The sequence below is a fragment of the Cololabis saira genome, chromosome 2 (assembly GCF_033807715.1).
Source record: "Cololabis saira isolate AMF1-May2022 chromosome 2, fColSai1.1, whole genome shotgun sequence".
In the NCBI taxonomy this organism is placed as follows: Eukaryota; Metazoa; Chordata; class Actinopteri; order Beloniformes; family Belonidae; genus Cololabis; species Cololabis saira.
The window spans coordinates 50,496,712-50,524,692 of NC_084588.1; the positions used below are offsets into that span (position 1 = coordinate 50,496,712).

The 27,981-nt window shown below is 41.7% G+C and overlaps 2 protein-coding genes across 4 annotated transcripts; one reads left to right on the forward strand and one right to left on the reverse strand.

Annotated features, from left to right (window-relative positions):
- On the reverse strand, nucleotides 1-14,314 carry LOC133464780 (potassium voltage-gated channel subfamily G member 1-like). Of its 2 annotated transcripts, XM_061746976.1 has the most exons (4): nucleotides 14,140-14,314; nucleotides 7,393-7,502; nucleotides 2,556-3,657; nucleotides 1-1,222 (listed from the first exon to the last, which is right to left on the reverse strand). In XM_061746976.1, the coding sequence occupies exons 3-4, from the start codon at nucleotides 3,363-3,365 to the stop codon at nucleotides 335-337; spliced, it is 1,698 nt and encodes a 565-aa protein (XP_061602960.1). In that variant the 5' UTR covers nucleotides 3,366-3,657; nucleotides 7,393-7,502; nucleotides 14,140-14,314; the 3' UTR covers nucleotides 1-334. The 2 variants fall into 2 exon arrangements, with proteins under 2 accessions (XP_061602960.1, XP_061602954.1); XM_061746970.1 differs by lacking the exon at nucleotides 14,140-14,314 and having other exon boundaries at nucleotides 7,393-7,661.
- Nucleotides 11,854-27,850, forward strand: tdp1 (tyrosyl-DNA phosphodiesterase 1). Of its 2 annotated transcripts, none has more exons than XM_061746960.1 (16): nucleotides 11,854-11,901; nucleotides 12,803-13,366; nucleotides 14,775-14,818; nucleotides 14,980-15,035; nucleotides 15,191-15,287; nucleotides 15,380-15,414; nucleotides 16,240-16,332; nucleotides 17,504-17,674; nucleotides 19,862-19,940; nucleotides 20,887-21,063; nucleotides 22,127-22,175; nucleotides 24,212-24,278; nucleotides 24,678-24,785; nucleotides 25,959-26,061; nucleotides 26,171-26,276; nucleotides 27,665-27,850. In XM_061746960.1, exons 2-16 carry the CDS (start codon nucleotides 12,805-12,807, stop codon nucleotides 27,736-27,738), a joined length of 1,821 nt encoding a protein of 606 aa, XP_061602944.1. In that variant the 5' UTR covers nucleotides 11,854-11,901; nucleotides 12,803-12,804; the 3' UTR covers nucleotides 27,739-27,850. The 2 variants fall into 2 exon arrangements, with proteins under 2 accessions (XP_061602944.1, XP_061602938.1); XM_061746954.1 differs by having other exon boundaries at nucleotides 11,862-11,960.
- Nucleotides 27,851-27,981: the final 131 nt, after the last annotated feature.

Consider the following 27,981-nt stretch of genomic DNA (forward strand, 5'->3'; position numbering starts at 1 on the left):
ACCACAATCTCTTATTCAGTAGTAGCCCAGTTAGAACAGGCAGAATCACCTTTATTACATTTCCTGCATATTCTGCAACTTTTCGCATATTTCACAACTTTCAGCATATTTCGCAACTCCCCGCAATTTCACCGCATAAAATCATACAAAAACCCTGAATATTTCATCGCATAATCAAAGATTTTTGCCCGCATTTTTCTGGAGGGTCTATATAATCAGGGTCATCTTATATTCAGGCCGATACGCTAACCGCCACCTTGTTCTGACCCGCTCTGGAAGCGGGTTAGTGCTCCGTCAGAAACTGGAAGTGTGAAGTGATGAATCTGGTTTGACATCAGAGCATCAGCATCCCAGACCTGAAGTCCTCTTGAGAGGAACCGGTCTGGGAGGAACCGGTCTGGGCCCAGCCTCCCTGCTCCTCCTGGTGTTCCTGGTTCCAGACTTGCTGGTTCTCCTGCCGGAGCTCCTGGTTCTCCTGGTGTTCCTGGTTCCAGACCTGCTGGTTCTCCTGCCGGAGCTCCTGTTTCCAGATCCGCTGGTTCTCCTGCCGGAGCTCCTGGTACTCCTGGGAGAAGGTGTGGAAGATGGAGGTGGCGGGAAACGCCATGATGAGGATGCCGCTCAGGATGCTGACGAAGGCCACCAGCTGCCCCGGGACGCTGCGTGGCACCATGTCGCCGTAGCCCACCGTCGTCATGGAGATGACGGCCCACCAGTAAGAGGCCGGGACGCTGCCGAAGCTGCCGGTTCCACGCCGGCCGGCCGGTGGGGCCAGCTCGCTCTCTGCCAGGTGGACCAGCGGCGAGAAGAGTGCAACGGCCACGCAGACGAAGACCAGCAGAAGGCCGAACTCGGTGACGCTGCGCCGCAGGGTCCGGCCCAGCGTCTGCAGGCCCAGCGAGTGGCGCGCTAGCCGCATCACGTACAGGATCCTGAGGGCCCGGAGCAGCCGCAGGACCAGGCCGAGGCGGTCCAGGTGGCCCCTGCCGGCCCCCTGGTCCTCCGGGGGCCCCTGGTCCCCCCGGGACTCGTCCCCCAGGTCCACTGCCAGGGACACATAGTACGGCAGGATGGCCACGGCGTCGACGACGTTGAGCGGCCCGCGGGCGAAGGCTAGTTTATCGGGGGCGTTGAGGAACCGCAGCAGGAACTCCAGACTGAACCAGGCCACGCAGACGGACTCCACCACGAACATGTGCTGGCACTTCTGGGAGCATTCGCCCTAAAGAGATAAACACAACCAGGTCATTCGCCCTGCAGAGACACAACCAGGTATTTAACCTTCCTGCTGGGAAATGTCTCATCTAAACATCCAGAACCTGCACAACCATGACACTGATGTTTACACTGGTCTCTATGGTAACACAAATATAAAGCTGCGTCCGAAATTCCCTCCTTCTTCCCTAATGAGTAGCAAAAACAGTATGTGAGATTTTTTAGTGCGTCTGAAACATTAGTACGTACTCAATAGTATGCACTATCCATACTCATTCTGGAGAAATGTTTTAGTATGGATTGATGGACACTTGATGGAAACTTCCCACAATTATTGAGCTTTATTTCGAATATGCAAACTAAAAAATAACAATACTAAAAAGTAAAAAAATAAAATACAAATATATATATATATATATATATATATATATATATATATATACATATACACACATACACAAATACCTACATATACACACATATATATCTCTATATATATATATATATATATATATATATATATATATATATATATATATATATATATATATATATATACATACTGTACATACACACATATACACATACATACGTGTCTGTAAACAAAAGACAAGGCAGACGTCGCAGATCCACCAGCATATTCGAAAGGGAGTAGGATTGAAGTATATACTTATCAGGTGCAATGCAGCGGTGTTTGGTTGCTAAGTGCTGTGCAGATACTTAGCAACCAACAAAAATGGAGGATAACATTAGCGGTAGCAAGCTAAAGCTGCAGCAGTATCACGCTACAATTCAAATGTGAGGAATTAGGTGGGATTTTGCTATGGTTTCCATAAGATATTAACCAGATGATTCATCATTTATCACAGTATTGTGTGGTGAGATGTATTTGCAAAGTTTACAAATAAGCTAGCTACAAGTAGCCAATGATAGCTAGTTTGGGCCAGGATAAACGGGAAAGAGCGGAGCGGTGCTGTTACTGCTGTTACCATGGTAACAACTCCCCCTCCCAACGGCAGGAAGTGCCGTGTGGCTCTGAGTAGCACGTCCAAATTAATTGATACTACTGATATTTACTCAAAGGTTTGCCGAACTTAAGTATAATTTTTGAATATACTGTTTAGTATGTTTAGTATAGTTTCGGATGCACCGAATGTGTCAGAATCATCATGTTTATGTCCAGTGGGAACGATGCAACTGCACACAAAAAAGCTCAGTGGCCTAGCGGCCCGAGTCGGTGCCACCAACCAGGTCCAAATGGGAGCCATGTTTGGGGCAAATATTGTTTGGCACCTAGGAAGGTTGTGGTGTTTTATAAACGTATCCAACAGGCTTCCTACCCTGTTCTGCTCGTCTCTGAGGTCCGGCATGGTGCTGATGCAGAGGCTGACGACGGTGACGGCCACCATGATGATTGACAGGCAGGCAAACATCTTCCCAGCCAATCCTGAGTGAGGATTCTCCATCACCTCCCTTAGAGCCCAGATCAGCCTCCTGGAGCCCTCCTCTCTGCTGATGCTCTTCCTCAGCATCATCCTCTTCCGGTTCCACTCCTCCTCCCTGCGTCGATGCTCCTCCACCTCCTCGACGCGGGTCGCCATGCGGCGGCGGCAGCAGCGCTCCATGTGACCCGGGTCCAGGCCCCAGTACTGCAGCTCTTCATGCAGGGAGACGGCGCACAGCTCCCGGAGCAGACGCAGCTTCCCTGCAGCCAGGAGGTTCAGGATGACCCTGAAGGCTAAAGGGTTCCGGTCGAAGAAGAACTCCCGGTTCGTCGGGTCGTAGTCGTCGCAGAGCCGGGCGATCTCCTCCAGTGAGGAGCAGCGGCTCAGGAGACCCAGGCGACTCTGGGGAAACTCCTCCAGGGTGGACCAGGGGAAGGAGTAGCGGCTCCCCCCGACGTTCACCAGGGCCTGCAGGCTGTGGTCCACCTCCTGCAGGTCCTGGTCCACCTCATGCAGGTCGGGGTCATGCAGGGCCTCGGGGCTCCTGAGGGCCTGGGGGCCCCTCAGGTGCTGGACCCGCTGGAAGTAGACGCCTTTAACCGTCTCCGTCTCAGGGATCTGGGTGAAGAAGCGGTCGAGGCTGCTGTCGTCGCTGCTGATGGAGAAGCTGCTGAAGTCCTGGTGGGTGTTGCTGATGATCGGCATGATGGAACCGGAGAGGAAGAGGAAATATCCAGCAGATTCTGGAGATCCAGATGGAAGACAGAGGAAGGACCAGGATCCAGCAGGTTCTGGAGATCCAGATGGAAGAGGAAGGACCAGGATCCAGCAGGTTCTGGAGATCCAGATGGAAGAGGAAGAACTGGGATCCAGCAGGTTCTGGAGATCCAGATGGAAGAGAAAGGACCAGGATCCAGCAGGTTCTGGAGATCCGGATGGAAGAGGAAGGACCAGGATCCAGCAGATTCTGGAGACGCCCCTCGGTGGAGATGATGAGCTGTGACGACATGAAACAATGGACTCAGTTTTGTGAAAGTGATTAAAACAGGAAGATTACTAAACAAGAACTGCAGCAACACTTGCTGGGATTGTCTGACGCTTCTGATCATCATTTGTCATAATAATCAATCAGATTTCTTCCCGCCAGACTGACGGGAAAGCAAGTGTTTGACAGCTGAGGTCAATGAGAACTCTGGGTTAAACCTATGCATGTGATCATAATGTGATCATAATATTCAATATCATTCTTATGCTGATGACACACAATTATATGTATCTGTTACTGCCAATCATTTGAGCCCAGTCAATTAACTCATGCAATCCATTACAGATATCAAGTATTGGATGGCAACAAACTTTTTACAGCTAAATGAAGAAAAAACAGAGATTCTTTTAATTGGTCCAAGTCCTCTGAGGCAACATATTCTCCCTCTATTAACTCCTCTGTCAGTAAAACCTTATCAGTTTATCAAAAACGTGGGTGTTATTTTAGATGCTGATCTTAACTTCCAGAAACACATAGCTAATGTCTCCAGGACTGCCTTCTATCATCTCAGAAATATATCTAAAGTAAGATGCTTTCTGTCACAATCAGACTCTGAAAAGCTGCTTCATGCTTTTATCTCCAGTAGATTAGATTATTGCAATGCACTTTTTGCAGGACTAACAAAGCAAGTGTTACATAAACTGCAGCTTATTCAAAATGCTGCAGCCAGAATTCTAACAAAAACCAGGAGGTATGAACACATCACTCCTGTTTTATCCTCTCTTCACTGGCTCCCTGTTAAACAACGAGTAGATTTTAAAGTACTTCTTATTGTCTTTAAATCTATGAATGGCTTAGCTCCCTCCTACATGGTTGACATGCTGACTGAATACATACCGGACAGATCCCTTAGATCATCCAATAAGAGTCTTCTAATCATACCTAGAATCCACACTAGATCTGCTCATGGTGCTTTCAGTCACTACGGTCCCACTCTCTGGAATTCCTTGGAACTAAGGTCTGCTCCAACAGTGCCCACTTTCAAAAGCAGACTAAAAACTTACCTTCTTGCACAGGCGTTTGAGTAAACTCATGGTTGGCTGGGTGATCGCACTTTTGTTAAAATGGAATTATGGTTGTTATTATTGTTTTTTCTCTTGTCATACTCGTTATTTATTTCTGTTATTGTAAATTTGTAATTTTGTTTGTTTGTTTGTTTGTTTATGTATTTTGAGCACATTGAGTCCATGCTCATAATGTGAAATGTGCTTTATAAATAATTTTGACTTGACTGGACATGTGTGTGTGTGTGTGTGTGTGCGTGTGCGTGCGTGCGTGCGTGCGTGCGTGCGTGCGTGCGTGCGTGCGTGCGTGCGTGCGTGCGTGCGTGCAGGCATGCGTGCGTGCGTGCGTGCGTGCGTGCAGGCATGCATGCGTGTGTGTGTCTGATAGGACGCTAGTCTATCGCTGGATACTTCCCCTAGCAAAGCTAGCTAGCAAAGATAGGTACCCATTCATACACCTGGGTGGAGTGAGGAAAGCCCAGAGTAAAGCATCTTTCCCAAGGATGCACAAAGTGACGCCAGTGCCAGCGATCGAACCCACGACCTTCGGATCATGATCACGAAGCAGGGGCACGGTGGTGGAGGGATGCTGGTCTGGGACCTGGACACGGTGGTGGGGGGATGCTGGTCTGGGACCTGGACCTGGACACGGTGGTGGGGGGATGCTGGTCTGGGACCTGGACCTGGACACGGTGGTGGGGGGATGCTGGTCTGGGACCTGGACACGGTGATGGGGGGATGCTGGTCTGGGACATGGACACGGTGGTGGGGGGATGCTGGTCTGGGACCTGGACCTGGACACGGTGGTGGGGGGATGCTGGTCTGGGACCTGGACACGGTGGTGGGGGGATGCTGGTCTGGGACCTGGACACGGTGGTGGGGGGATGCTGGTCTGGGACCTGGACACGGTGGTGGGTGGATGCTGGTCTGGGACCTGGACCTGGACACGGTGGTGGGGGGATGCTGGTCTGGGACCTGGACACGGTGGTGGGGGGATGCTGGTCTGGGACCTGGACACGGTGGTGGGGGGATGCTGGTCTGGGACCTGGACCTGGACACGGTGGTGGGGGATGCTGGTCTGGGACCTGGACATGGTGGTGGGGGGATGCTGGTCTGGGACCTGGACACGGTGGTGGGGGGATGCTGGTCTGGGACCTGGACACGGTGGTGGGGGGATGCTGGTCTGGGACCTGGACACCTTCAGTCGTTGATGGGGCTTTTCCACCAGAGCGGTTCCCTAACCCTAACCCTAACCCTCTCATCGCTAGCACCAGACCTGGCAGCAGTTCTTTGCTGTTTGACCTGCAACAGGACGGAGAACAGCGACCTTGCTGGACCCGACAGCTGCTCCGTCACGGCGGGACACGATTACAACCAACCAAATTCATGCAATTACCAAACTACAACCTCTGAGTCTGAAAACACACATAATCCTGGAAAATCCTCGCGGATTAAACAATGCAATCAGAAGTGTGTCCTGTACTATCTATCTATCTATCTATCTATCTATCTATCTATCTATCTATCTATCTATCTATCTATCTATCTATCTATCTATCTATCTATCTATCTATCTATCTATCTATCTATCTATCTATCTATCTATCTATCATCTACCACTCACTTCAGATATGATGTATCACATATGGAACAGCATAATAATAAAAGAAATACATCCAGAAGGTAGATTGAGTTCTTTAAAGGTCCTTTTTATATTTGTCCACAATTGTTTTCTTGTATGTGTTTTTCAACTCTATAGAGTTAGGGCTTCGTTTGATTTCTTCATCAAGATTATAATTCCACAAAGTTCCCCCACAGACTGATCTGCACATGCTTTTAAGAGCAGGACGTACAGTAGATGATGGAACATGCATTAAGTCAATTACTGTATCTAGTTTGTAGCATTATTATATTTTTGAAAAACATTTCTATGTCACGTAAACCTAGTCTCTCTTCCTAAGCTGCTGCTCGCTAGTGAGACTTCCACAACATTTAGTTTTAATCTCCAATACAGTAGATTTTAAGAAAATACTCGTGTAATGCAGAAAGACGTTGTATACTTTTTTGGTTTAATTTCAAATTAGTGTGCTGAGTGAGGTTATCATTACTATATTGATATATGTTTTATTTTTGTTTACTCTTGTATGTATTTTATGTCTGTTATATTTTAATTTATAATTCTTTGTCATGTAGGATAATAGTTCTGGTTTTCTTTTTCCTTTGGTAGATGTGTGGATGTATATATTATATTTGTTCTTTAATGGTTTTACATTACATCGTATTCATGAGGCCAGAAACAGATGGAAAGTAGCTATAGATGACTAGATCACATCCAGCTCTGCCAGAGATGTTCACTTCACAGGCCAAAAAAAAGTTTCCTTGAGCCTTTTCCAGGTCAGGTTTTTCTTTGAGAGTATATTAGTAAAGATTAGGTCCAAGAGTCCCTGTTATCTGGAGTCTTACAGGAAACTTAAAGCTGCTGAATCTGGATCCACAATCTGAATCGGGGTACTTAGTGTTGCCCTCACTACATATTATTTTTAGCTCAATGTTTGTTAAATGAATGAAGTTGCCTTTCTCTAAGAGAAGATGATTTCGATTTTGTTTGGTTCATATTTGTAAATCCTAAACTACATTAAAGTCATCTGAAGTTAAAAGTTAAAAACATCAGCAGTTTGCTCACCGTTCAGGGCTGAGATGAAGCTGCGTTGCTCGTTACTGATGATGGTTCATTAACTCCCTCCTGGTTAACGAAGCTGGATCTGGATCTGAGTGCAGCGCTGCTGTTTCCATCTGTAGAGAAATTCAGATTAAAATGTGAGTTTAGCGCTGCTGCTTTCATCCGTACAGAAGTTCAGATTAAAATCTGAGTTTAGCGCTGCGCTCATCTCAGAGCTGTTTCCATCTGTAGATGAAGTTCAGATTAAATTTGAGTGACGTCTTCGTCCTACCAGGAGCATAAATACGATTATCTAACACCGTTTCCTGAAACCTGCTGCTGCATTTTCATGCATGCATTTCATTCAGATGGCAGGACCCCCCTACAACCCTCCCCTCCGTCTCCTCCCTCCATCTCCTCCCTCCGTCTCCTCCTTCCGTCTCCTCCCTCCATCTCCTCCCTCCGTCTCCTCTCTCCATCCCCCCCTCTCCCTCTGTCTCCCCCCTCCACCCCATCCCCGTCTCCTCCCTCCATCTCATCCCTCCGCCCCCCCAATCCCTCCACCCCTCCATCTCATCCCTCCATCCCTCCATCCCTCCGCCCCCCGATCCCTCCATCCCTTCATTTCATCCCTCCATCCTCCCATCCTCTCATCCTCCATCTGTAGTTTAGTTACTAACCAGCTGGAACCAGCAGGGCTGGAGGGGGATCAGCACTTATCCAGAGAGTTTATGTTAAACATTACATTTTGACTTGCACCTGAGTGAAAATGTTTTTTAAAGAAAAAAAACAAAACGACAAAAAGAAAAATGTAACCTTGAAGTTGTTGACTGTGTTTGGAAAATTTGAAGAAAACTTCTGAAATGTTCTGTGTTCTGGAGCTGCAAACAATTATCTGAAGAGCAGGAATCTCTGACCCAAATGTATGTTTGTTTACTTCAGGAGCAAAACCAGTCTGGAAGTTGCTCCACCCACCTCTTGTTAGCTCCACCCACCTCTCATTTCCCCCCCCCCCCACCTCTTGTTAGCCCTACCCACCTCTCGTTATCTCCACAAACCTCTCGTTAGCTCCACCCACCTCTCGATAGCCTCATCCACCTCTCGTTAGCTCCACCCACCTCTCGTTAGCCCCACCCACCTCTCGTTATCTCCACAAACCTCTCGTTAGCTCCACCTCTCGTTAGTCCCACCCACCTCTCGTTAGCACTCATTTATATGTCCACTAGAGGGCAAATAAATGCTTTTAAATGTAATAATGTATGTGTCCACTAGAGGGCAAATAAGTAATTTTAATGCAGTAATTTGTGTGTACACTAGAGAAATAAGTCATTTTAATGCAGTGAATTATATGTCCACTAGAGGGCAAATAAATGCATTTAAATGTAATAATTTATATGTCCACTAGAGGGCAAATAAATGCATTTAACTGTAAAACATATGTCCACTAGAGGGCAAATAAATTGATTTTAATGCTTTAATTTATATGTCCACTAGAGGGCAATTACATAAAGTTTAATGCAGTAATTTATATCTCCACTAGAGGTCAAACAAATGCATTTAAATGTAATAATGTATATGTCCACTAGAGGGCAAATAAATGCATTTAACTGTAATACTTTATATGTCCACTAGAGGGCAAATCAATGGATTTAAATGTAGTAGATTATATGTCCACTAGAGGGCAAATAAGTCATTTTAATTCAGTTATTTATATGTCCACTAGACGGCAAATAAGTAATTTTAATGCAGTAATTTATGTGTCCACTAGAGGGCAAATAAGTCATTTTAATACAGTTATTTATATTTGAACTAGAGGGCAATTATATAAAGTTTAATGCACTCATTTATATGTCCACTAGAGGGCAAACAAATGCATTTAAATATAATAATTTATGTGTCCACTAGAGGGCAAATAAGTAATTTTAATACAGTAATTTATGTGTCTACTAGAGGGCAAATAAGTCATTTTAATGCAGTAATTCATGTGTCCACTAGAGGGCAAATAAGTCATTTTAATGCAGTAACTTATATGTCCCCTAGAGGGCAAATAAATGCACTTCAATGTAGTAATTTATATGTCCACTAGAGGGCAAATAAGTCATTTTAATTCAGTTATTTATATGTCCACTAGACGGCAAATAAGTAATTTTAATGCAGTCATTTATGTGTCCACTAGAGGGCAAATAAATGCATTTAAATGTAATAATTTACATGTCCACTAGAGGGCAAATAAATGCATTTAAATTTAATCATTCATATGTCCACTAGAGGGCAAATAGGTAATTTTAATACAGTAATTTATATTTCCAATAGAGGACAAATAATTAATTTTATTGCAGTATTTTTTGTGTCCACTAGAGGGAAAAATAAGTCATTTTAATGCATTTATTTATGTGTCCACTAGAGGGCAAATAAATGCATTTAACTGTAATACTTTATATGTCCACTAGAGGGCAAATAAATGGATTTAAATGTAGTAAATTATATGTCCACTAGAGGGCAAATAAATTGATTTAAATGTAGTAATTTATATGTCCACTAGAGGGCAAATAAGTCATTTTAATTCAGTAACTTATATGTCCACCAGAGGGCAAATAAATGCATTTCAATGTAGTAATTTATATGTCCACTAGAGGGCAAATAAGTCATTTTAATTCAGTTATTTATATGTCCACTAGACGGCAAATAAGTAATTTTAATGCAGTAATTTATGTGTCCACTAGAGGGCAAATAAATGCATTTAAATGTAATAATTTACATGTCCACTAGAGGGCAAATAAATGCATTTAAATGTAATCATTCATATGTCCACTAGAGGGCAAATAGGTAATTTTAATACAGTAATTTATATTTCCAATAGAGGACAAATAATTATTTTTATTGCAGTATTTTTTGTGTCCACTAGAGGGAAAAATAAGTCATTTTAATGCATTTATTTATGTGTCCACTAGAGGGCAAATGAATGCATTTTTTTTGCAGTAATTTTTTATCCACTAGAGGGCAAATAAGTCATTTTAATACAGTTATTTATATTTTAACTAGAGGGCAATTATATAAAGTTTAATGCACTCATTTATATGTCCACTAGAGGGCAAACAAATGCATTTAAATATAATAATTTATGTGTCCACTAGAGGGCAAATAAGTCATTTTAATACAGTAATTTATGTGTCTACTAGAGGGCAAATAAGCCATTTTAATGCAGTAATTCATGTGTCCACTAGAGGGCAAATAAGTCATTTTAATGCAGTTATTTATATGTCCACTAGAGGGAAAAATACGTCATTTTAATGCATTTATTTTTGTATCGACTAGAGGGCAATTACATGAAGTTTAATGCAGTAACGTATATGTCCACTAGAGGGCAAATAAGTAAGTTATTTATCTGTCCACTAGAGCAGTGGGTCTCAACTCCGGTCCTCGGGACCCCCTGCCCTGCATGTCTTAGATGTTTCCCTGCATCAACACACCTGATTCTAATTAACAGTCGTCACCAGCTTGTCATCAAAGTCTGGACAGTTCTGTTGATGACACAGCTCCTTGTATCACGGTGTGCTGAAGCAGGGAAACATCTAAGACATGCAGGGCAGGGGGTCACGAGGACCGGAGTTGAGAACCACTGCACTAGAGGACAAATAAATGCATTTAAATGTAATAATTTATATGTCCACTAGAAGGGCAAATAAGTCATTTCAATATAGTTATTTATATGTCCACTAGAGGGCAAATAAATGCGTTTTAATATATATATATATATATATATATATATATATATATATATATATATATATATATATATATATATATATACATACATACATACATACATACATACATACATACATACATACATACATACATACATACATACATACATACATACATACATACATACATACATACATACATATATATATATATATATATATATATATATATATATATATATATATATATATATATATATGTGTGTGTGTGCAGTTAATAGAGCCAATATAGTGTAAATAAGTACTTTTATATAAATATTTATAAGGGCATGTGTGTACAAATACATAGAAATATTCAACTATGTGTATGTATGTATAGGTATGTGTGTGAGTATAATTACAGTCCTTTTTGCACATGTAAATTAAGATATCAAGTGTTAAAGGATGACATTCTTTTTTTTGTTGTTTTGTTTTCTGAACTTCTCTTGAAGTGTTTTTTTACATGTACAAAGATAAAAATCAAATCAAATCAAATCAAAGAGGAGTAGGTAAATAAATAGAGAATAAAATAAATACATAAATGAATAAAACAGGAGAATAAAACAGGTATGAGGAATAGAATCATATGCATAGAAAACAATAAGGAAAGGTCAAGACAGTTAAAAATAAAAGGTTAGTCAGAGGGGGCGGGTCCTGTACCCGTGACGTCACCGGACCTTTGTACAAGGCGGAACGGAAGAAACAGAGATTGTTTCCCGTCGGAGTTGTTTCTTTGTTCCCCTGCTGTTGCAAGCCCGCCGTGTTTACTTCGGTTCACTTTTGTGAAGTGAGGATTAAAATATTCTTTCTATTCTGAGCAGCGTTAACGTGCTTTTGTCTGACCTGGTAAATCAAACACGAAGCTCCTCCAAAACACACATGCATTATCTTATTATCTCTGTTTAAAATGTTCATCTTTTGTTGTGATTGTATTCATTTATCCAGCTGCTATTTAATATGTTTATATTTTCCTCTAGTACTGTTTTACATTTTTGCATATTTCTGTTTTGCACGTTTTACATTTAGACTGTAACATGGTTTTATGTGGAAAAAACTGAGTTTGTGCAGGCAGTTATATGTTATTTACAGGACTGTCTCAGAAAATTAGAATATTGTGATTTTCTGTAATGCAATTACAAAAACAAAAATATCATACATTCTGGATTCATTACAAATCAACTGAAATATTGCAAGACTTTTATTATTTTAATATTGCTGATCATGGCTTACAGTTTAAGATTAAGATTCCCAGAATATTCTTATTTTTTTAGATAGGATATTTGAGTTTTCTTAAGCTGTAAACCATAATAAGCAATATTAAAATAATAAAAGGCTTCCAATATTTCCGTTGATTTATAATGAATCCAGAATGTATGACATTTTTGTTTTTTTTAATTGCATTACAGAAAATAAAGAACTTTATCACAATATTCAAATTTTCTGAGACAGTCCTGTATGTTATTTATGTGTTTTATTAACGCAAAGCCAATAAAATAATAATATAAAATCTGCGGCCATCTGGCACTTAGTTAAAAGCTGTAATTTCTCCAAGCAGAAGACTAATGTGTTGTCAGGCTTCTGCCTCCCAAAGTCTTACTAACAAAATTAATCAAAATATGCAGAACAAATCTGTTTGCGTCCATTTAACAGAACAAGCAGGCTCATCTTTCTGCTCTTCGTCTGTTCAGGAATGTCTCAGGACAGTCAGCATGGAAAGTGGACCATCTCCAGCAGTGATGATGATGATGAGCGTCTTCCTCCTTCTGGGGCTCCACCTGAGTCCCGTCGGCCGACTGACACCAAACCTGCGTCTCCAGTCCGGGTGCCGGCCACCATGAAGGTGGAAGCAGAACCGGCCGGAGGTCACGTGACCTCAGTAGCCAGCGGTTCTGAGGCCAGACAGTCAGATCCAGTAAAGTACGAGAGCAGCCCTGCCCCGGCCGGCAAGAGGAAGTCCGACGTTTCAGAGGGCACGGGGTGGGCTCTGTCGGACAGCGATGAGGGGGATGGAGACGTGAAGGGGAACGGCCTCGGCGACCCGCCCAAGAGAGCGCCATCGGGGCCCAAAGCAAAGAAGGCCAAGGTTGAGAGCGAGCGTCCTCCCAGCCCTCACGGACGGACCTACTACATCGACGAGCCGCAGGACTTCTTTGAGTCGTGCGTTCCTTGTCTCAATGACACCTACAGGTTCTACCTCAACAAGGTCACAGGCCTGGACAGGAAGTACAATGCCGGGGCTCTGCACATCAGAGGTGGGTGTGTGGCGTTCATGTTTCAGGAGACTTCCCAGTAGGAATGGGCGATATTTTACCGTTCACGATATACCGTCAAAAAAATTCCCCATGGTAAGAATTTGTCATCTCGCGATAACGATAAATTCCCATTGATGACGTTTTTGTGTTAAGCCTGATTTATGGTTCTGCGTTAAATCGACGCAGAGACTACGGCGTACGGTACGCGGCGACGCGCAACGTACGGTGTGCGTCACCGCGGACCCTACACCGTAGTCTCTGCGTGGATTTAACGCAGAACCATAAATCAGGCTTAACAAACATGGCGGAAGGCGGATCTGAGAGCGAGGAGCTCGTTGTTAAACGAAGCTCCAGCTCCATTATCTGGAACTGGTTTGGATTTAAAAACAGTGACGATGAGCAAACATCTATTATATATAGAGTCTGCAAAAAAACAGTGAGTGCAAAGGATGGCAATACAAGTCATTTATTATATATTTTACATTATATATTATTATATATAACATATTATTATAACAGCTGCTGCTGAGGTCTCCACCAGAGTGGTGTAATAATTGGTGTAGTTTAGTAGCATTTAGTATTCTTTTAGAGCACTGTTTTGGCTCCAAAGACTGAATGTGGTGATAGATTTATAGTTACAAAGGTGGAGTTGAATTGGTATTTTTTTAATCGTCATTTTTATCGTTATCGGGATAAATGCCAGAAATTATCGTGATAAATCATTTAGTCCATACCGCCCATCCCTACTTCCCAGCATGCCGCGGGGTGTTTACCTGCTCCGCTGACGGGCTGCTTGTGTGAGTTTGTGGGTTTGGAGTCGGTGTGTTTTGTGCATTTATCCTTGTCTCTCACAGCTGATTTCTTAGATCTGATCTGTTCTTCTCTCATCTGGAGTCCTTTTCCCTTGTGTAGCATCCCAGTCGAAATCAAAGCAAGTCTGGACTGATGGTCTTATCATGTAGTTTATTATGCTTTTCTGTGATCCATAAACCACCGTAAGAGCTGCATGAAATAAAGAAAACAATACATTAACAGTTAACTTAAACTACGCTGGTACCAAAACTTCTCACAAACTCAAACTGACAGACAAATAAATAAAATAAACTACCTTGTTGCCCTCTCGACTGGAGCTAACTCTCCCCTTTTGTCCTTCCTTTTCCGTTTGTCTTTGTATTCTTATCTGTTTTACTGTTTTACCGTGAACCGTTATTGACCCGTTACTGTTTACGTTCCTTTTTCATCAGTTTAGTTTTCTCTCTTCAAAATAAAAGCACTTCCGTGTTGAAAGAATATAACAAAATAAAAGCAGCATCATAATAGAAACATTCATTTTTAACTGTAAACTATTATGAACTGGAGTCCTTTACACTTTTTATACGACAATCATTGTTGCTTCTCGTGCATGCAGATATCCTCTCACCGCTATTTGGGACCATAAAAGAGTCTGTTCAGGTGAGTTAACAATTTTATATTATCTTTATTGAAAAGAAAATGAAATTTGAATGAAAAATGCTGCAGAGTCTACAAGCAAGGCTGTTACTTTTTTAACATGACTCTTGCAGGTGAATAAGGATTTTCTGATATTAATACCAGTCTTCTCTCCTTTCTTATAGTTTAACTACTGCTTTGATATTGCTTGGATGGTAAAACAGTTCCCATCAGAGTTTAGGTGAGCCCAGCTTCTTCTGTGCCACCGTTACAGATCACCTGATCAGATCTACCTGCTGTCATTAGTAGTTTGTCGTTTGAACAACTGCAAGTTTTTGCAGCAGTTGTTTTTAATCCAGTGAAAAATCCAGTTTATAACTCAGATTTCGTGCACAGGGATCGGCCGGTTTTGATCGTGCACGGAGATAAGCGGGAGGCCAAGGCACGGCTGCTCCAGCAGGCTCAGCCCTTTCCACATGTTCGCTTTTGCCAGGTAACAGCTGATGTCTACAAGCACTTTAATACGGAGAAATGACAGTAAAGTCATTAAAAAACACCGTTCTGTTGTTCTCATTGTCTGGACAGGCCAAGCTGGACATTGCTTTTGGAACCCACCACACGTAATTATCTGTGTTTTTTACCATCTCCGTCACTAATCTAGTCTGAAGTGAGAGATTCTTTCAAGCCTTAAGAAATAACGACGTCAATGTGAATTAATCAAGCAGTTAAATTCTGCTCAGCCTCACTTCCCTGACGCCCCGGTCCGACCTCATCCATTGCAATATATAAATTACCAATTCTAATTCTAATGATTATTCCTGGCATTATCATGATATATTGTTTCATAGTGTATTATTATATTACCTTAAGAAAACTGTAACTTAAATATCCTATCTCAAAAAATTTGAATATTCTGGGAATCTTAATCTTAAACTGTAAGCCATAATCAGCAATATTAAAATAATAAAAGGCTTGCAATATTTCAGTTGATTTGTAATGAATCCAGAATGTATGACATTTTTGTTTTTTTAATTGCATTACAGAAAATAAAGAACTTTATCATAATATTTGAATTTTCTGAGACAGTCCTGTATAGTATTATTATATTGTTATATATTATAGTATTTGTGATATCATTTAGTTATATGTTATAATATTATAAAATTATGTTATATTAGGATATTACTATATTATTATGCTATATTTATATTATATCATGCTACACCACTCTATATGACAATTATTTATTCGTTTACTCATTTATTCTCGAATTAATATTCTTAATTTATTTATCTACTTTCATCATCTTATTTACACACACACACACACACACACACACACACACCTAGATACATATCATTGTAACTGATGTCGTCTTTTGTCGCTGTTTGCACTGTTTGTTAATAAATTAAAAAAAAAAAACTTTGTTGCGTGTGTTTGTGCAGGAAGATGATGCTGCTGTGGTACGAGGAAGGTTTCAGAGTCATCATCCTCACCTCCAACCTCATCAGAGCCGACTGGTACCAGAAGACACAGGGGTGGGTCTTCACTGGTTCCTTATTCATTTGTTTCAGGATTGCAGCCTGAGTTTCTGTAAGTCAGATTTTACACACCAGATAATAAAAACTACATTAGCAGAGGAAAACCTCGCGCCGACAAAGACTTTGAGGTTCTGTGTAAAGCCGGGCAGACACTGTGCGATTGTCGGCTGGTTTTGAGCCGATTTTCCAGTCGTGCAACTATTTTTTGGATCGGGCTGGAATTCAACCCAATCATTGGTTGTGCCTCGTGCAGTAAACGTGGGGTAACGACGAGAGATTAAGACCTCACGACGAGCGCCGATCACAAATCGTGTGCTTGTAAGAAAATCAAACGTGTTTGAAATCCTGGTCGCTCCTCGTGAAGGAATCGCACAGTTGAAGCAGCTACGACCCGATTTGCCTCATCCTTTGAAAGAGAGCATGCACTATCTCTGATGTCACGTCAAAAACTATTATTTGTAGTTTAAAGTGTTGCAAATTCACATTACAAATCATGTTTTAATAGCAGAAAAAAAGACTGCATTTCCCACGTCTGCCCAGCCAATTCCTTGTCCAATCACGACGTTGTCTAATCTTTTTTCATTTATCGCCACACAGAATGGCACAGATTGCTAAAGGCTGATTTATGTTTCCGCGTTACACCAACGCAGCGTACGGCGTAGGCTCTGCGTTGGTGTAACGCGGAACCATAAATAAGCCTTCAGTGTGTGCTGTTCTAAACTTCTCTGTTGTCTCATTTTGCTGGGACGCCGGGTACCTCCGCCGAGACACAACTTTTGCGGTATACGTTCATTGTTGTCTAAAAATGATGCGCAGTGCCCACCCAATCAGAAACGGTACAGATATTTTGTGATTTTTTTTTTTTTATATATATAAAAAAATAAAATTATAAAAAAATAAAGGATCCCCATAACCTTTGATCGGGTGGGCAGGACGCACGTTTGGGTGGGCACAGCCCACCCCTGCCCCCCCCTAAAACCGGCCTCGAGTTCCAGTAACAGAAGTCCGACGTAAGGATTATGATCGTATAGTGTGAGCAGACGGAGATCTAGTCGTGCAGTGTGAGATGGGGCTGAATCAAACGATTTAAAGTATCGCACAGTGTATGCCCAGCTTTACGTTTTGGTTGTAGAACTGCCCCCCCTGAGTCTGTTTCTCCCAAAACCAGGATGTGGATGAGCCCTCTGTTCCCACGGTTACCAGAAGGAAGCAGCGCGAGCGCGGGCGAGTCGCCCACCTTTTTCAAGAGGGATCTGCTGGAGTACCTGGCTTCGTACCGCGCCCCAGAGCTGGAAGAGTGGATCCAGCGGATCGGAGAGCACGACCTGTCGGAGACGAGGTAAACGGCCTCAAACGCACGTCAGACTGAAAGAAGCAGAAACGTTCGGTCTCTAACTCGTAATATAGAGGGTCTGCATTGACGTCACTTCCCCACCGGACCAGCCCCCTTACTCTCACTGAGTGGCAAAACATCAGCAAAAACAGCTGCAACTAGTGGAAAAGACCGGATAACAGCCGATTATGGTCGTAAATTAGCGTCAGTTGGACTTGACAGTGACCCGTACAGTTACCAAGAACCAGTGGTCCATGGACATTAATATTTGGTACAGTTACCAAGAACCAGTGGTCCATGGACATTAATATTTGGTACAGTTACCAAGAACCAGTGGTCCATGGACATTAATATTTGGTACAGTTACCAAGAACCAGTGGTCCATGGACATTAATATTTGGTACAGTTACCAAGAACCAGTGGTCCATGGACATTAATATTTGGTACAGTTACCAAGAACCAGTGGTCCATGGACATTAATATTTGGTACAGTTACCAAGAACCAGTGGTCCATGGACATTAATATTTGGTACACTTACCAAGAACCAGTGGTCCATGGACATTAATATTTGGTACAGTTACCAAGAACCAGTGGTCCATGGACATTAATATTTGGTACAGTTACCAAGAACCAGTGGTCCATGGACATTAATATTTGGCCACGAATCGAGTTTCCTGATATTTATATGTACTTAATTTCTACGCCGGGGAAATACAGGAAGCAAAGTTTGAAGGCATACAAAAGTCTTGACGCTTGGTCCGACTTCAAGGCAGGATTTGTTGGTGAAATTAAAGGGGACCTATTATGGCATCTAATCCCTATTTTAAACAGGCCTTGAATGTCTTAAAAACAAGCTTTTGATTGTTATTGCTAAATAAATTAGAAATGTCTTTATCTTCCCAGTTTCTAACCTCATTATCTATGCAGGATTCTGAGTGGGCGGGGCTATGATAATGAGGCTCTGTGCTGATTGGCTGCCTGAATGACGTGATACGCCGCTACGGAAAAATGGCGGAAGCTCCGGCCGGCGGAGTTAGTTGTGGGCGTGGTTTCACGCATCGCTCCTGTCGTTCCGTAACGACGGGAGCAGAATCTTATTGGCTCGTAGATCCAGATCACACTGGACGGCTTATCCGGGCGGCTGTACAGACACTGCAGAATTTGGTTTCTTTCCTCCTTCTCTGAGTTGGCAGGCTGAGGGGAGACCACTTTATATATGTTGAAGCAAGAAGCAGAAGCGATTCATTTGTCTCTCTTAAGCTTATTTTTCGGCAGTCTGTAAAACGATAACTCCGATTTCTTGCTAAATCTATGAGTACAGTCGATCGCACAACAGCTCTTTCCCATTTTAGATGTTTTCCAGTTGCTCAAACTGAAAGTTTACGCTGCCACTCAGTCTTTCTGACAGTGACTGCGTTTACATGCAGTCAAAATTCGGGTTATTGCTTCGTTTATATTGTTATTGGTTATTGTGCCAAAACTTTCAATAAAAAAAGATAAAAAAAAAAAAAATCGGGTTATTGCTAATATTCCGGTTACTGAAACATTTAGAATATTCCGTTTACATGGTAATTATTCATTCGGGATATCTGGATCAAACCAGCGACGCGCGGAGAACGTGATGACGCAATTCCCGTCATTTCCTCTTCTTCTTCCTGTATCCAAATTCAAAACAAATGCTGCTTCGCGCAACTTTTCTCTCTCCTTCTTTTAAATCTTCTATCCCGGTACTTTCTACCGTCTACAAATGCAGAAATGTTCATATCCTTCATTACATTTATGAAGTGATTAGTCTCCTCCTGGTCTTGGTTTCTCTGTGTTTATAAGAACTTCCTGGACTCAAAAGACCAGGTTTCCTTGTGAACAGAGCATGAGCAGAAAACAAATTCATGTTCCGTTTGATGGGGATATTCTGTTTGGCGTTTACATGACTAAATATTCAGGTTTTAAAAGGAGTAACCCAGGGGTCATATTCGGGTTTTTAAAAACCCGAATATGAGCAAATTCCGGTTATTCAAAGGGGTTATTGGTGTTTACATGGACGTGCAAATTCGGGTTATTGCCAATATTCGGGTTTTAAAAGGGTTATTGATGCATGGAAACGCAGTCACTCAGTCTTTCTGACACTCGTAACCCGCGGTGAAGTTGCATCTGTGACGTCATGCTCGTTCCCTCTATTGTTCTCCTCCCAGGGTGCATCTGGTGGGATCCAGCCCGGGCAGGTACGTGGGCCCCGACATGGAGCGCTGGGGCCACCTGAGACTGAGGAAGGTAACCGGCTCCTCTGCTCTCCTCACATCCCTCTATTCTCTGATAAAATTAACATATTTTCAAGTGATGACCCTCATGTTTACCGCAACAGAGATGTTAGAAATGTTGTCGGGAAGCTTCACCACCTGAGACTCATTTTGCAGCTGACAGCTTCAGTGTACGTCCAGTTTCCTACGATGGGATGCAGGATGACAACAGTGTGAACTGATGTTTAGTTTCCTGTATTTTAAGCTTCAAGATTCTGTTTCTCATTCACCTTTTTTTCTATATACAGGACTGTCTCAGAAAATTAGAATATTGTGATAAAGTCCTTTATTTTCTGTAATGCAATTAAAAAAACAAAAATGTCATACATTCTGGATTCATTACAAATCAACTGAAATATTGCAAGCCTTTTATTATTTTAATATTGCTGATCATGGCTTACACCATAAGAAAACTAAAATCTTATCTAAAAAAATTACAATATTCTGGGAATCTTAATCTTAAACTGTAAGACATAATCAGCAATATTAAAATAATAAAAGGCTTGCAATATTTCAGTTGATTTGTAATGAATCCAGAATGTATGACATTTTTGTTTTTTATTAATTGCATTACAGAAAATAAAGAACTTTGTCACAATATTCTAATTTTCTGAGACAGTCCTGTATGTGAATAAGTTTTGCAATTGGAAATTGTGATTTTAATCACTGAAAATGAATGCTCATAAGAGACAAAAGGCCTACACTATAATAGTCTTTACAATGGTATCTTTAGCTGCTTCAGGAGAAGTTTCTGCATTTAATAAATGACTGAAACAGGTTTTTAATCATAAATCTGATTAACTTGCAAAAGACAGACAGTTGTGATGCTTGTGAATGTTGTGTATTTTCAATATTATTATATTTACTGTAAACGTTAACTTTCTTGTGTTTTTCTGTATTTTTTTGTTGTTTTTTTTTAGCTGTTGCGCGATCACACAAATCCTCTTCCTGGGGAGGAACGGTGGCCTGTGATTGGCCAGTTCTCCAGCATCGGCTCCATGGGACCGGATAAGAGCAAGTGGTTGTGTGGGGAGTTTCAGCGCACGCTGAGCACGCTGGGAAAGTCTTCCCTCCGTCCGGACCCGTCCATGCATCTGGTACGCTGAGGAATAATCTTTATCACAACAGAAACACGCGTAACGTCCATGTGTCCTGGAGACAAACTGAAACATATTTCTGCACTATAAGGCGCACATTCAATGAATGACGTATTTTAAAACTTTTTCCATATATAAGGCGCACCGCATTCTAATGCGCTACAGTAGAGGCTGGGGTTACGTTATCCATTAGACCAAGGGTCTCAACCCGCGGCTCCGGAGCCGCATGCGGCTCTTTCATCCTTATACTGCGGCTCCGAGTGGCTTGGGAAAATAAATTACCAAAAAAGAAAAAAGTATTTAATTGACGTGTATTTTATTTGTGTTAGTTCTTTAATATTTTAGTTCTAAATTGGAAGATTATTGTGATCTTGACATATTAGAATAAATATATTTTATTGTTTTTCGTTGCTCAAAATAAACATCAAAAAACATTGAAAGCCGGTATACATATATATAAAGCCAGTATTCCCGCCAAAACGCCATCCATTCGTCGCGACTTTCAACCCCAGCAAGGCCAAGTATGGAGAAATGTAAGAAAAGAAAAATATCTGAAGAAAATGGAACATTTAATGATGCCTGGGCAGATTCATTTGCATTTAGCTCTGATGAGAGCGGCCTACCAGTGTGCCTAATTTGTGGAGAAAAACTGTCTAACAATAAACGCTCAAATGTCGCAAGACATTTCAACAATATATACAGAGTCTTTGCTGAAAAATAACCAGAGGGAGAAGAGAAAAAAAAGCTGTTTGGGAACTGATGCGGAAGATGATCTGATGAAAAATCACTTCAAGAAGTGGGTGAAGTTGCGGCTCAATATTGATCCATATATACGGCGCACCGGATTATAAGGCGCATGGTCAGCGTTTGAAAAAATTGAAGGCTTTTAGGTGCGCCTTATAGTGCGGAAAATACGGTAATAATAATATTCCAAGTTTGTTACGTGATGTGTGAACATGAGCCATTTAAACGCAGATTTTTATCCATAGCTATTTAATCGTCTTTCATATGACAAACCTGTAATTTTCTAAAGTAATAATCTAACGGGTTGTTTTTTCTGCAGCTGTATCCGTCAGTAGACGACGTGAGAACCAGCTTAGAAGGCTACCCAGGTGAGAGTTACCGTCCTTACCTGGAACTGTGAAAATATCTACAAATACAGTTTCAGATGGTGAAAATGGCCCGGATCGCCATGACAACTTAAAAACTTACAGGAGTCAAAGAGAAAGTTGTGACCCTGTGAAAAATGAGAACATGAACAGAATTAAATAATTTGGTGTTAAAACATTGATTTTGCTGCCAGAGCTGCATTTCTGCATCATCTCTCTGATGTTTATACTTCCCTGGATAAGATGTGAGCCACAAATCTCTGCTTTTCTGTTTTTTCACTGACATACAGATACTCCTCTGGAATATTTTGCAAATTTATGAGACATCCCTTCTGAATTGTCCAAATATCTGCAAGTGAACTCGTCTCCAAATCTATTTCTGCACGTCTCGGCCAGGAAGTCGGCTACGTGTTAATAGTAGTAATAATAATAAACTATATTTGTACAGCACTTTTCTAAATGGTGTTATAAAGTTCTGACCAGAGCAGAGAATTCAATTCAGTTTTGAAAGCACCTAAAACATAGAATTAAACTCCAAGTCAGTCCAATTAATATACAGGACTGTCTCAGAAAATTAGAATATTGTGATAAAGTCCTTTATTTTCTGTAATGCAAAAATGTCATACATTCTGGATTCATTACAAATCAACTGAAATATTGCAAGCCTTTTATTATTTTAATATTGCTGATCATGACTTACAGCTTAAGAAAACTCAAATATCCTATCTCAAAAAATTAGAATATTCTGGGAATCTTAATCTTAAACTGTAAGCCATAATCAGCAATATTAAAATAGTAAAAGGCTTGCAATATTTCAGTTGATTTGTAATGAATCCAGAATGTATGACATTTTTGTTTTTTTTTAATTGCATTACAGAAAATCACAATATTCAAATTTTCTGAGACAGTCCTGTACTGGCCCAGGCAAGAGAGAACGAGCCGACAAGTGCTCTTAGTTAGTAGTCATTAGTGCCTCTGATCCAAGCGATGGTTCATAATGGTTCAGGGAAGGAGAATTAAAGGAATTATAAAATGAAGCGTCAGCATTTAAAATGCGATAATATCTCCTGGTGCATCCAGGAGGAAAGACATTTTAATGGCAACAGCTTTATGGTCAGAAACGGGCGAATGTGGACGCCTGAGAGAGTCAGACCGGCGTCTGTCACGGACCACGTTACTCTCCTTTCACTGCATCCATGTTTTCATGAAAGGTTTGCTGTAATCAGTACTCGAGTTGTAAAAAAAAAAATCAGGGGGGATGGTGGATTTGATCATATGGGGACAGATAATTTGTGCTGATTACAAATAATATAATATATTACAAATAATAGCAGTGACCAAAACACCTGCAGAAATACTACAGGAATGACATAGCAGCAGTTAAATGCAGCCTTCTGTAAGCTTTAAATATCCACTGGGATTACATCAAATACATCAAAACACAACAATAAAAAACACTTTTCTGAACTTATCAATATGACTCTGTCCTTCACAGCATAAGTAAAATGGATCACTGCAAAAACTCAAAATCTTAACAAGAATCTTTGTCTTATTTCTAGTTAAAATGTCTCATTTTAGTAAAAAAAATCTAATTACATTTAAAACAAGACTCATCACTGGAAAAAACAACAATTTTCACCTGTTTCAAGTAGATTTTCACTTGAAATAAGTAGAAAAATCTGCCAGTGGAACAAGATTTTTTTGCTTGTAATGAGAAGATAAATCTTGTCCCACTGGCAGATTTTTCTTCTTATTTCAAATGAAAATGTACTTGAAACAGGTGTTATTTTTCTGGTGATGACTCTAAATGTTGAAATAGCAGTAAAACCACATTCATTGATGAAATGACATAAGGGATGGAAAGGAGGGATGGCAGTTTTACAGGGGGGATGATTTTGACCGTTTTTATTTCAGGGGGGGGGGGTGATTTTGACCGTTTTTATTTCAGGGGGGATGCTATCCCCCCCTCATCCCCCCTCAACTCCAATATGGCTGTAATGTGACTAACTGATCATTTGTGATGCGTGTTTCCCGCCCAGCCGGAGGTTCTCTTCCTTACAGCGTCCAGACCGCCCAGAAACAGACCTGGCTCCACTCCTTTTTCCAGTAAGTTCACGTCTCCTCAAGACGTTTCAGTCCTGCCAGTCACTTCCTGTCAGCTGTCATGTTTGCAGTCGTCTCTGCTCAGCCGGATTAGCTGCTATTTTTTATTTTTTCACACAGAATCTCGACACTTGATCATAAATCTGCTCTCTCAGTCCCTCGATGGACCCCAGCCAGACTTGAGATCAGGGGAGAGCTTTCTGTGCTGCACTATTATTTTAACTCTATTTGTATCAATACAAAGCTTTAAAAAATGATTTAATAAGTCCAGATATTTATTCTGACACGTATGAGCTTCCCGTTGTTGATCCTGCTGCACAGGTTTTACTGCGCTGCGTTGAAGTTTGAGCTGCTCTCCTCGGAGCTGACCACGTCCGTGGGATATTGTGTGTTTGTGTGTAGTCGCTGGAAAGCGGATGCGACGGGGCGGAGTCACGCCATGCCGCACATCAAGACGTACATGAGGGCTTCGCCAGATTTCTCACAGCTCGCCTGGTTCCTCGTCACAAGGTGTGTGTAGTGTTTATAGAGGGAATGTGCATGACGTCACAGATGCAACTTCATAGCGGGTTTCGCCCACTGAGTGGCAGAAAGACTGAGTGTCAGAAAGACTGAGTGTCAGAAAGACTGAGAGGCAGAAAGACTGAGTGGCAGAAAGACTGAGTGGCAGAAAGACTGAGTGTCAGAAAGACTGAGTGGCAGCGTAAACTTTCAGTTTGAGCAACTGGAAAACATCTAAAATGGGAAAGAGCTGTTGTGCGATCGACTGTACTCATAGATTTAGCAAGAAATCAGAATTATCGTTTTACAGACTGACAAAAAATAAGCTAAAGATAGACAAATGGGTCGCTGCAATTCACAGAAACAACTGGATTCCAGGACAGAAACGTGGATTTGTGGTTCCCATTTTGTATCAGGTAATGTTGGATCTTTGGGTAGCTAACGTTAAACGGTCAAATCATAAAGTTCGGTGTCCTCATCACTTTAATTTCACCAACAAATCCTGCCTTGAAGTCGGACCAAGCGTCAAGACTTTTGTATGTCTTCAAGCTTTACTTCGTGTATTTCCCCGGCGTAGAAATTAAGTACATATAAATATCAGGAAACTGGATTTGTGGCCAAATATTAATGTCCATGGACCACTGGTTCTTGGTAACTGTACCAAATATTAATGTCCATGGACCACTGGTTCTTGGTAACTGTACCAAATATTAATGTCCATGGACCACTGGTTCTTGGGGTAACTGTACGGGTCACTGTCAAGTCCAACTGCCTTTAATTTAAGCCGATAATCGGCTGTTATCCCGTCTTCTCCACTAGTTGCAGTTGTTTTTTCCACTCAGTGCGAGTAAAGCCTGAATTATGGTTCCGCGTAACACCGACGCAGAGCCTACGGCATAGGTTACGCGGCGACGCGCCGTATGGTGCGTGTCGCCGTGTACCCTACGCTGTAGGCTCTGCGTCGGTGTAACGCGGAACCCTAAATCAGCCTTAAGGGGGCTGGTCCAGTGGGGAAGTGACGTCAATGCAGACCCTCTATAGTTTGTATATTTATTTATTTTATTGTGACCAGTTTCCAATAAATACAAGATTTCTGTATTAATTTTCTATTTTAAAAGACAGATATGCTTGTTTTTGCGGTTTTGGGAGTGAGCCTGTGTTGCGTTTGTGCGTGTGCTGCAGTGCCAACCTGTCCAAGGCGGCGTGGGGGGCGCTGGAGAAGAACGGCTCTCAGGTGATGGTGCGCTCGTACGAGCTGGGCGTCCTCTACGTGCCCTCGGACTTCGTAAGCGCCACTCAAACCCCGCGGGTTCATTCGGGGGGAAGACTGGGATCTTAAAACAAGCCGTTTCACCGCCAGGCTGATTTGTCGTGTCATCGTTGTTTTCTCACAGAACTTGAAGACATTCCCGGTTGATAGGAATCCATTTCCCGTCTCATCCTCCTCCTCCGGATTCACAGTGCCCTTTGACCTCCCGCCTACAAGCTATTCTCCAAAAGGTGCGTGTTTGTGTATTTGTACCTCGCTGCACTTTAGTGCTGCGATGTGTTTGGCTTGGATTTAGTTGTTTTCTAGTGATCCCATATAAAGTTATTTGGTTTGTTTCTTTTTAAGCTTTTCCAATATAGAAGTTTTGACTTCCGAGTTTAAATAAATGCCAAAATACATGAAAACAACCCGCATTGATGCAGCGTTTTCTTTCTCTCCGGCTGCAAAACCTGTGGTCTTATTGAGAAAAAAAAATTGGGTTTTCCAGCAGTGTTTTAGCAAATCAGACGGTTGGTTGGGGGGACTGAAGGGTGGAAATCTCCTCGTTCTGGGATCTTTTACCCTCCTTTGTTGTTTTTTTTGAAATTCCGTGATTTTGCCATAAATAGAATAGTCTTTATTGTCATTGTACCAGTACAATGAAATTGGCGCCAGGTCCCAAATTTCCCGCGCTGGGCTGCAGATGTGACGTCACATGACGCTGCATGCGCGTTCTCCCCGTTCTCCCGTGCCGGCTTCACTGTTGGCTGCAGTACCCCCGACGGCTGTCGTGGCGAAGGGTGGCGCTAGAGAGTCTCATTTCTTAAAAGGAGCCTCATGCTCCTTTAAGTGGGACTCTAGGACATTATATAAAATATATATAGATTACAGAGACCCTGAGCAAAGATACGCGAACGTTGAAATTCAGCAGCACATTTGATGATTACAAGAAAAAGGTGGTGTTGAATGCACGTACCGTGCATGTTATTACTATAACACAGATGGAGATTTATAGATAAAAGGTACAGTATAAGCACTGTTATAGCCTTTGGATACAAACAGTTTTTAAGTCTCTTACTCCAAGCTTTCAGAGACCTGAAACGTAAATCAAGGTGACCTGGTGGACGAATCCCTCAGGACGTCTCTAGCCCTGCTAAGACAGCGAGACGGTTCTTCCAGGGTAGGCAGTGAGCAACCAACGGTCTTTGAGCCGTGTTAACAACAATATAGCAAATTAAAATGGACTTAATTGTTATTACAATTCAAGCAGTTAAATTTTTTTAACAAAATGAATTTTGATAAATGGATTCTGGTATCAGGACAGTTGTCTCCACCTGACGAGACCTGAGGAAGAAAATGCCCCAACTGTGCTGCATATGTCCAGACATGTTGTTCTGTTTTTGCCTTTTTATTCTTCTTTTTTTTTTTAACAAACTTTGAATAGTTTCACCTCTTTGAAAAGGTTATAACTTGAAAACTAAACTGAGAAGTGCAAAAAGCAAACCGGGAAAACTTGAACCAACCTGTGGATTTAATTCAACCAGACAAGATGAGCAGATGTTTCCGTTGTTTGCCTTATTTTATTCTGTAGTATAAATTTAAATTTAAATGTAGCTGCTTCTTCTCTCCCTGCTTTCAGACCAACCGTGGATCTGGAATATCCCGCAGGCTCAGGCGCCCGACACCCACGGCAACATCTGGGTTCCCTCGTGAACAAGCCTGTCACCCGTCTGCTGTATATATGTCGCTGCTGCTTCTGTAACTGTTAGCTGTAACGTTTTTACTGTAAGGTGGACCTTTTTTCTAAAAAATAAATCAAATACTTCCCCCAAAAGTGGTATTTGCTCTTAATTATCATCCTAAATGTTTCATTATGCATTATACTGATCTTGGAAATTTGAGAGAGCCACAGGAGTAAATGTTTGTGTATTTGGGTTGATGAGTTGCCTTTTTGTA

What these genes read in the sequence shown, in the direction of transcription:
- LOC133464780 (XM_061746976.1), bottom strand. Translation starts at nt 3,365, where the DNA reads ATGCCGATCATCAGCAACACCCACCAGGACTTCAGCAGCTTCTCCATC. An exon ending in TCAGAGACGAGCAGAACAGG is followed by an intron (nt 1,223 to 2,555) that starts GTAGGAAGCCTG and finishes TTATCTCTTTAG; the next exon opens with GGCGAATGCTCCCAGAAGTG.
- tdp1 (XM_061746960.1), top strand. Translation starts at nt 12,805, where the DNA reads ATGTCTCAGGACAGTCAGCATGGAAAGTGGACCATCTCCAGCAGTGAT. An exon ending in CGGGGCTCTGCACATCAGAG is followed by an intron (nt 13,367 to 14,774) that starts GTGGGTGTGTGG and finishes TCGTGCATGCAG; the next exon opens with ATATCCTCTCACCGCTATTT. An exon ending in CAGTTCCCATCAGAGTTTAG is followed by an intron (nt 15,036 to 15,190) that starts GTGAGCCCAGCT and finishes TTTCGTGCACAG; the next exon opens with GGATCGGCCGGTTTTGATCG.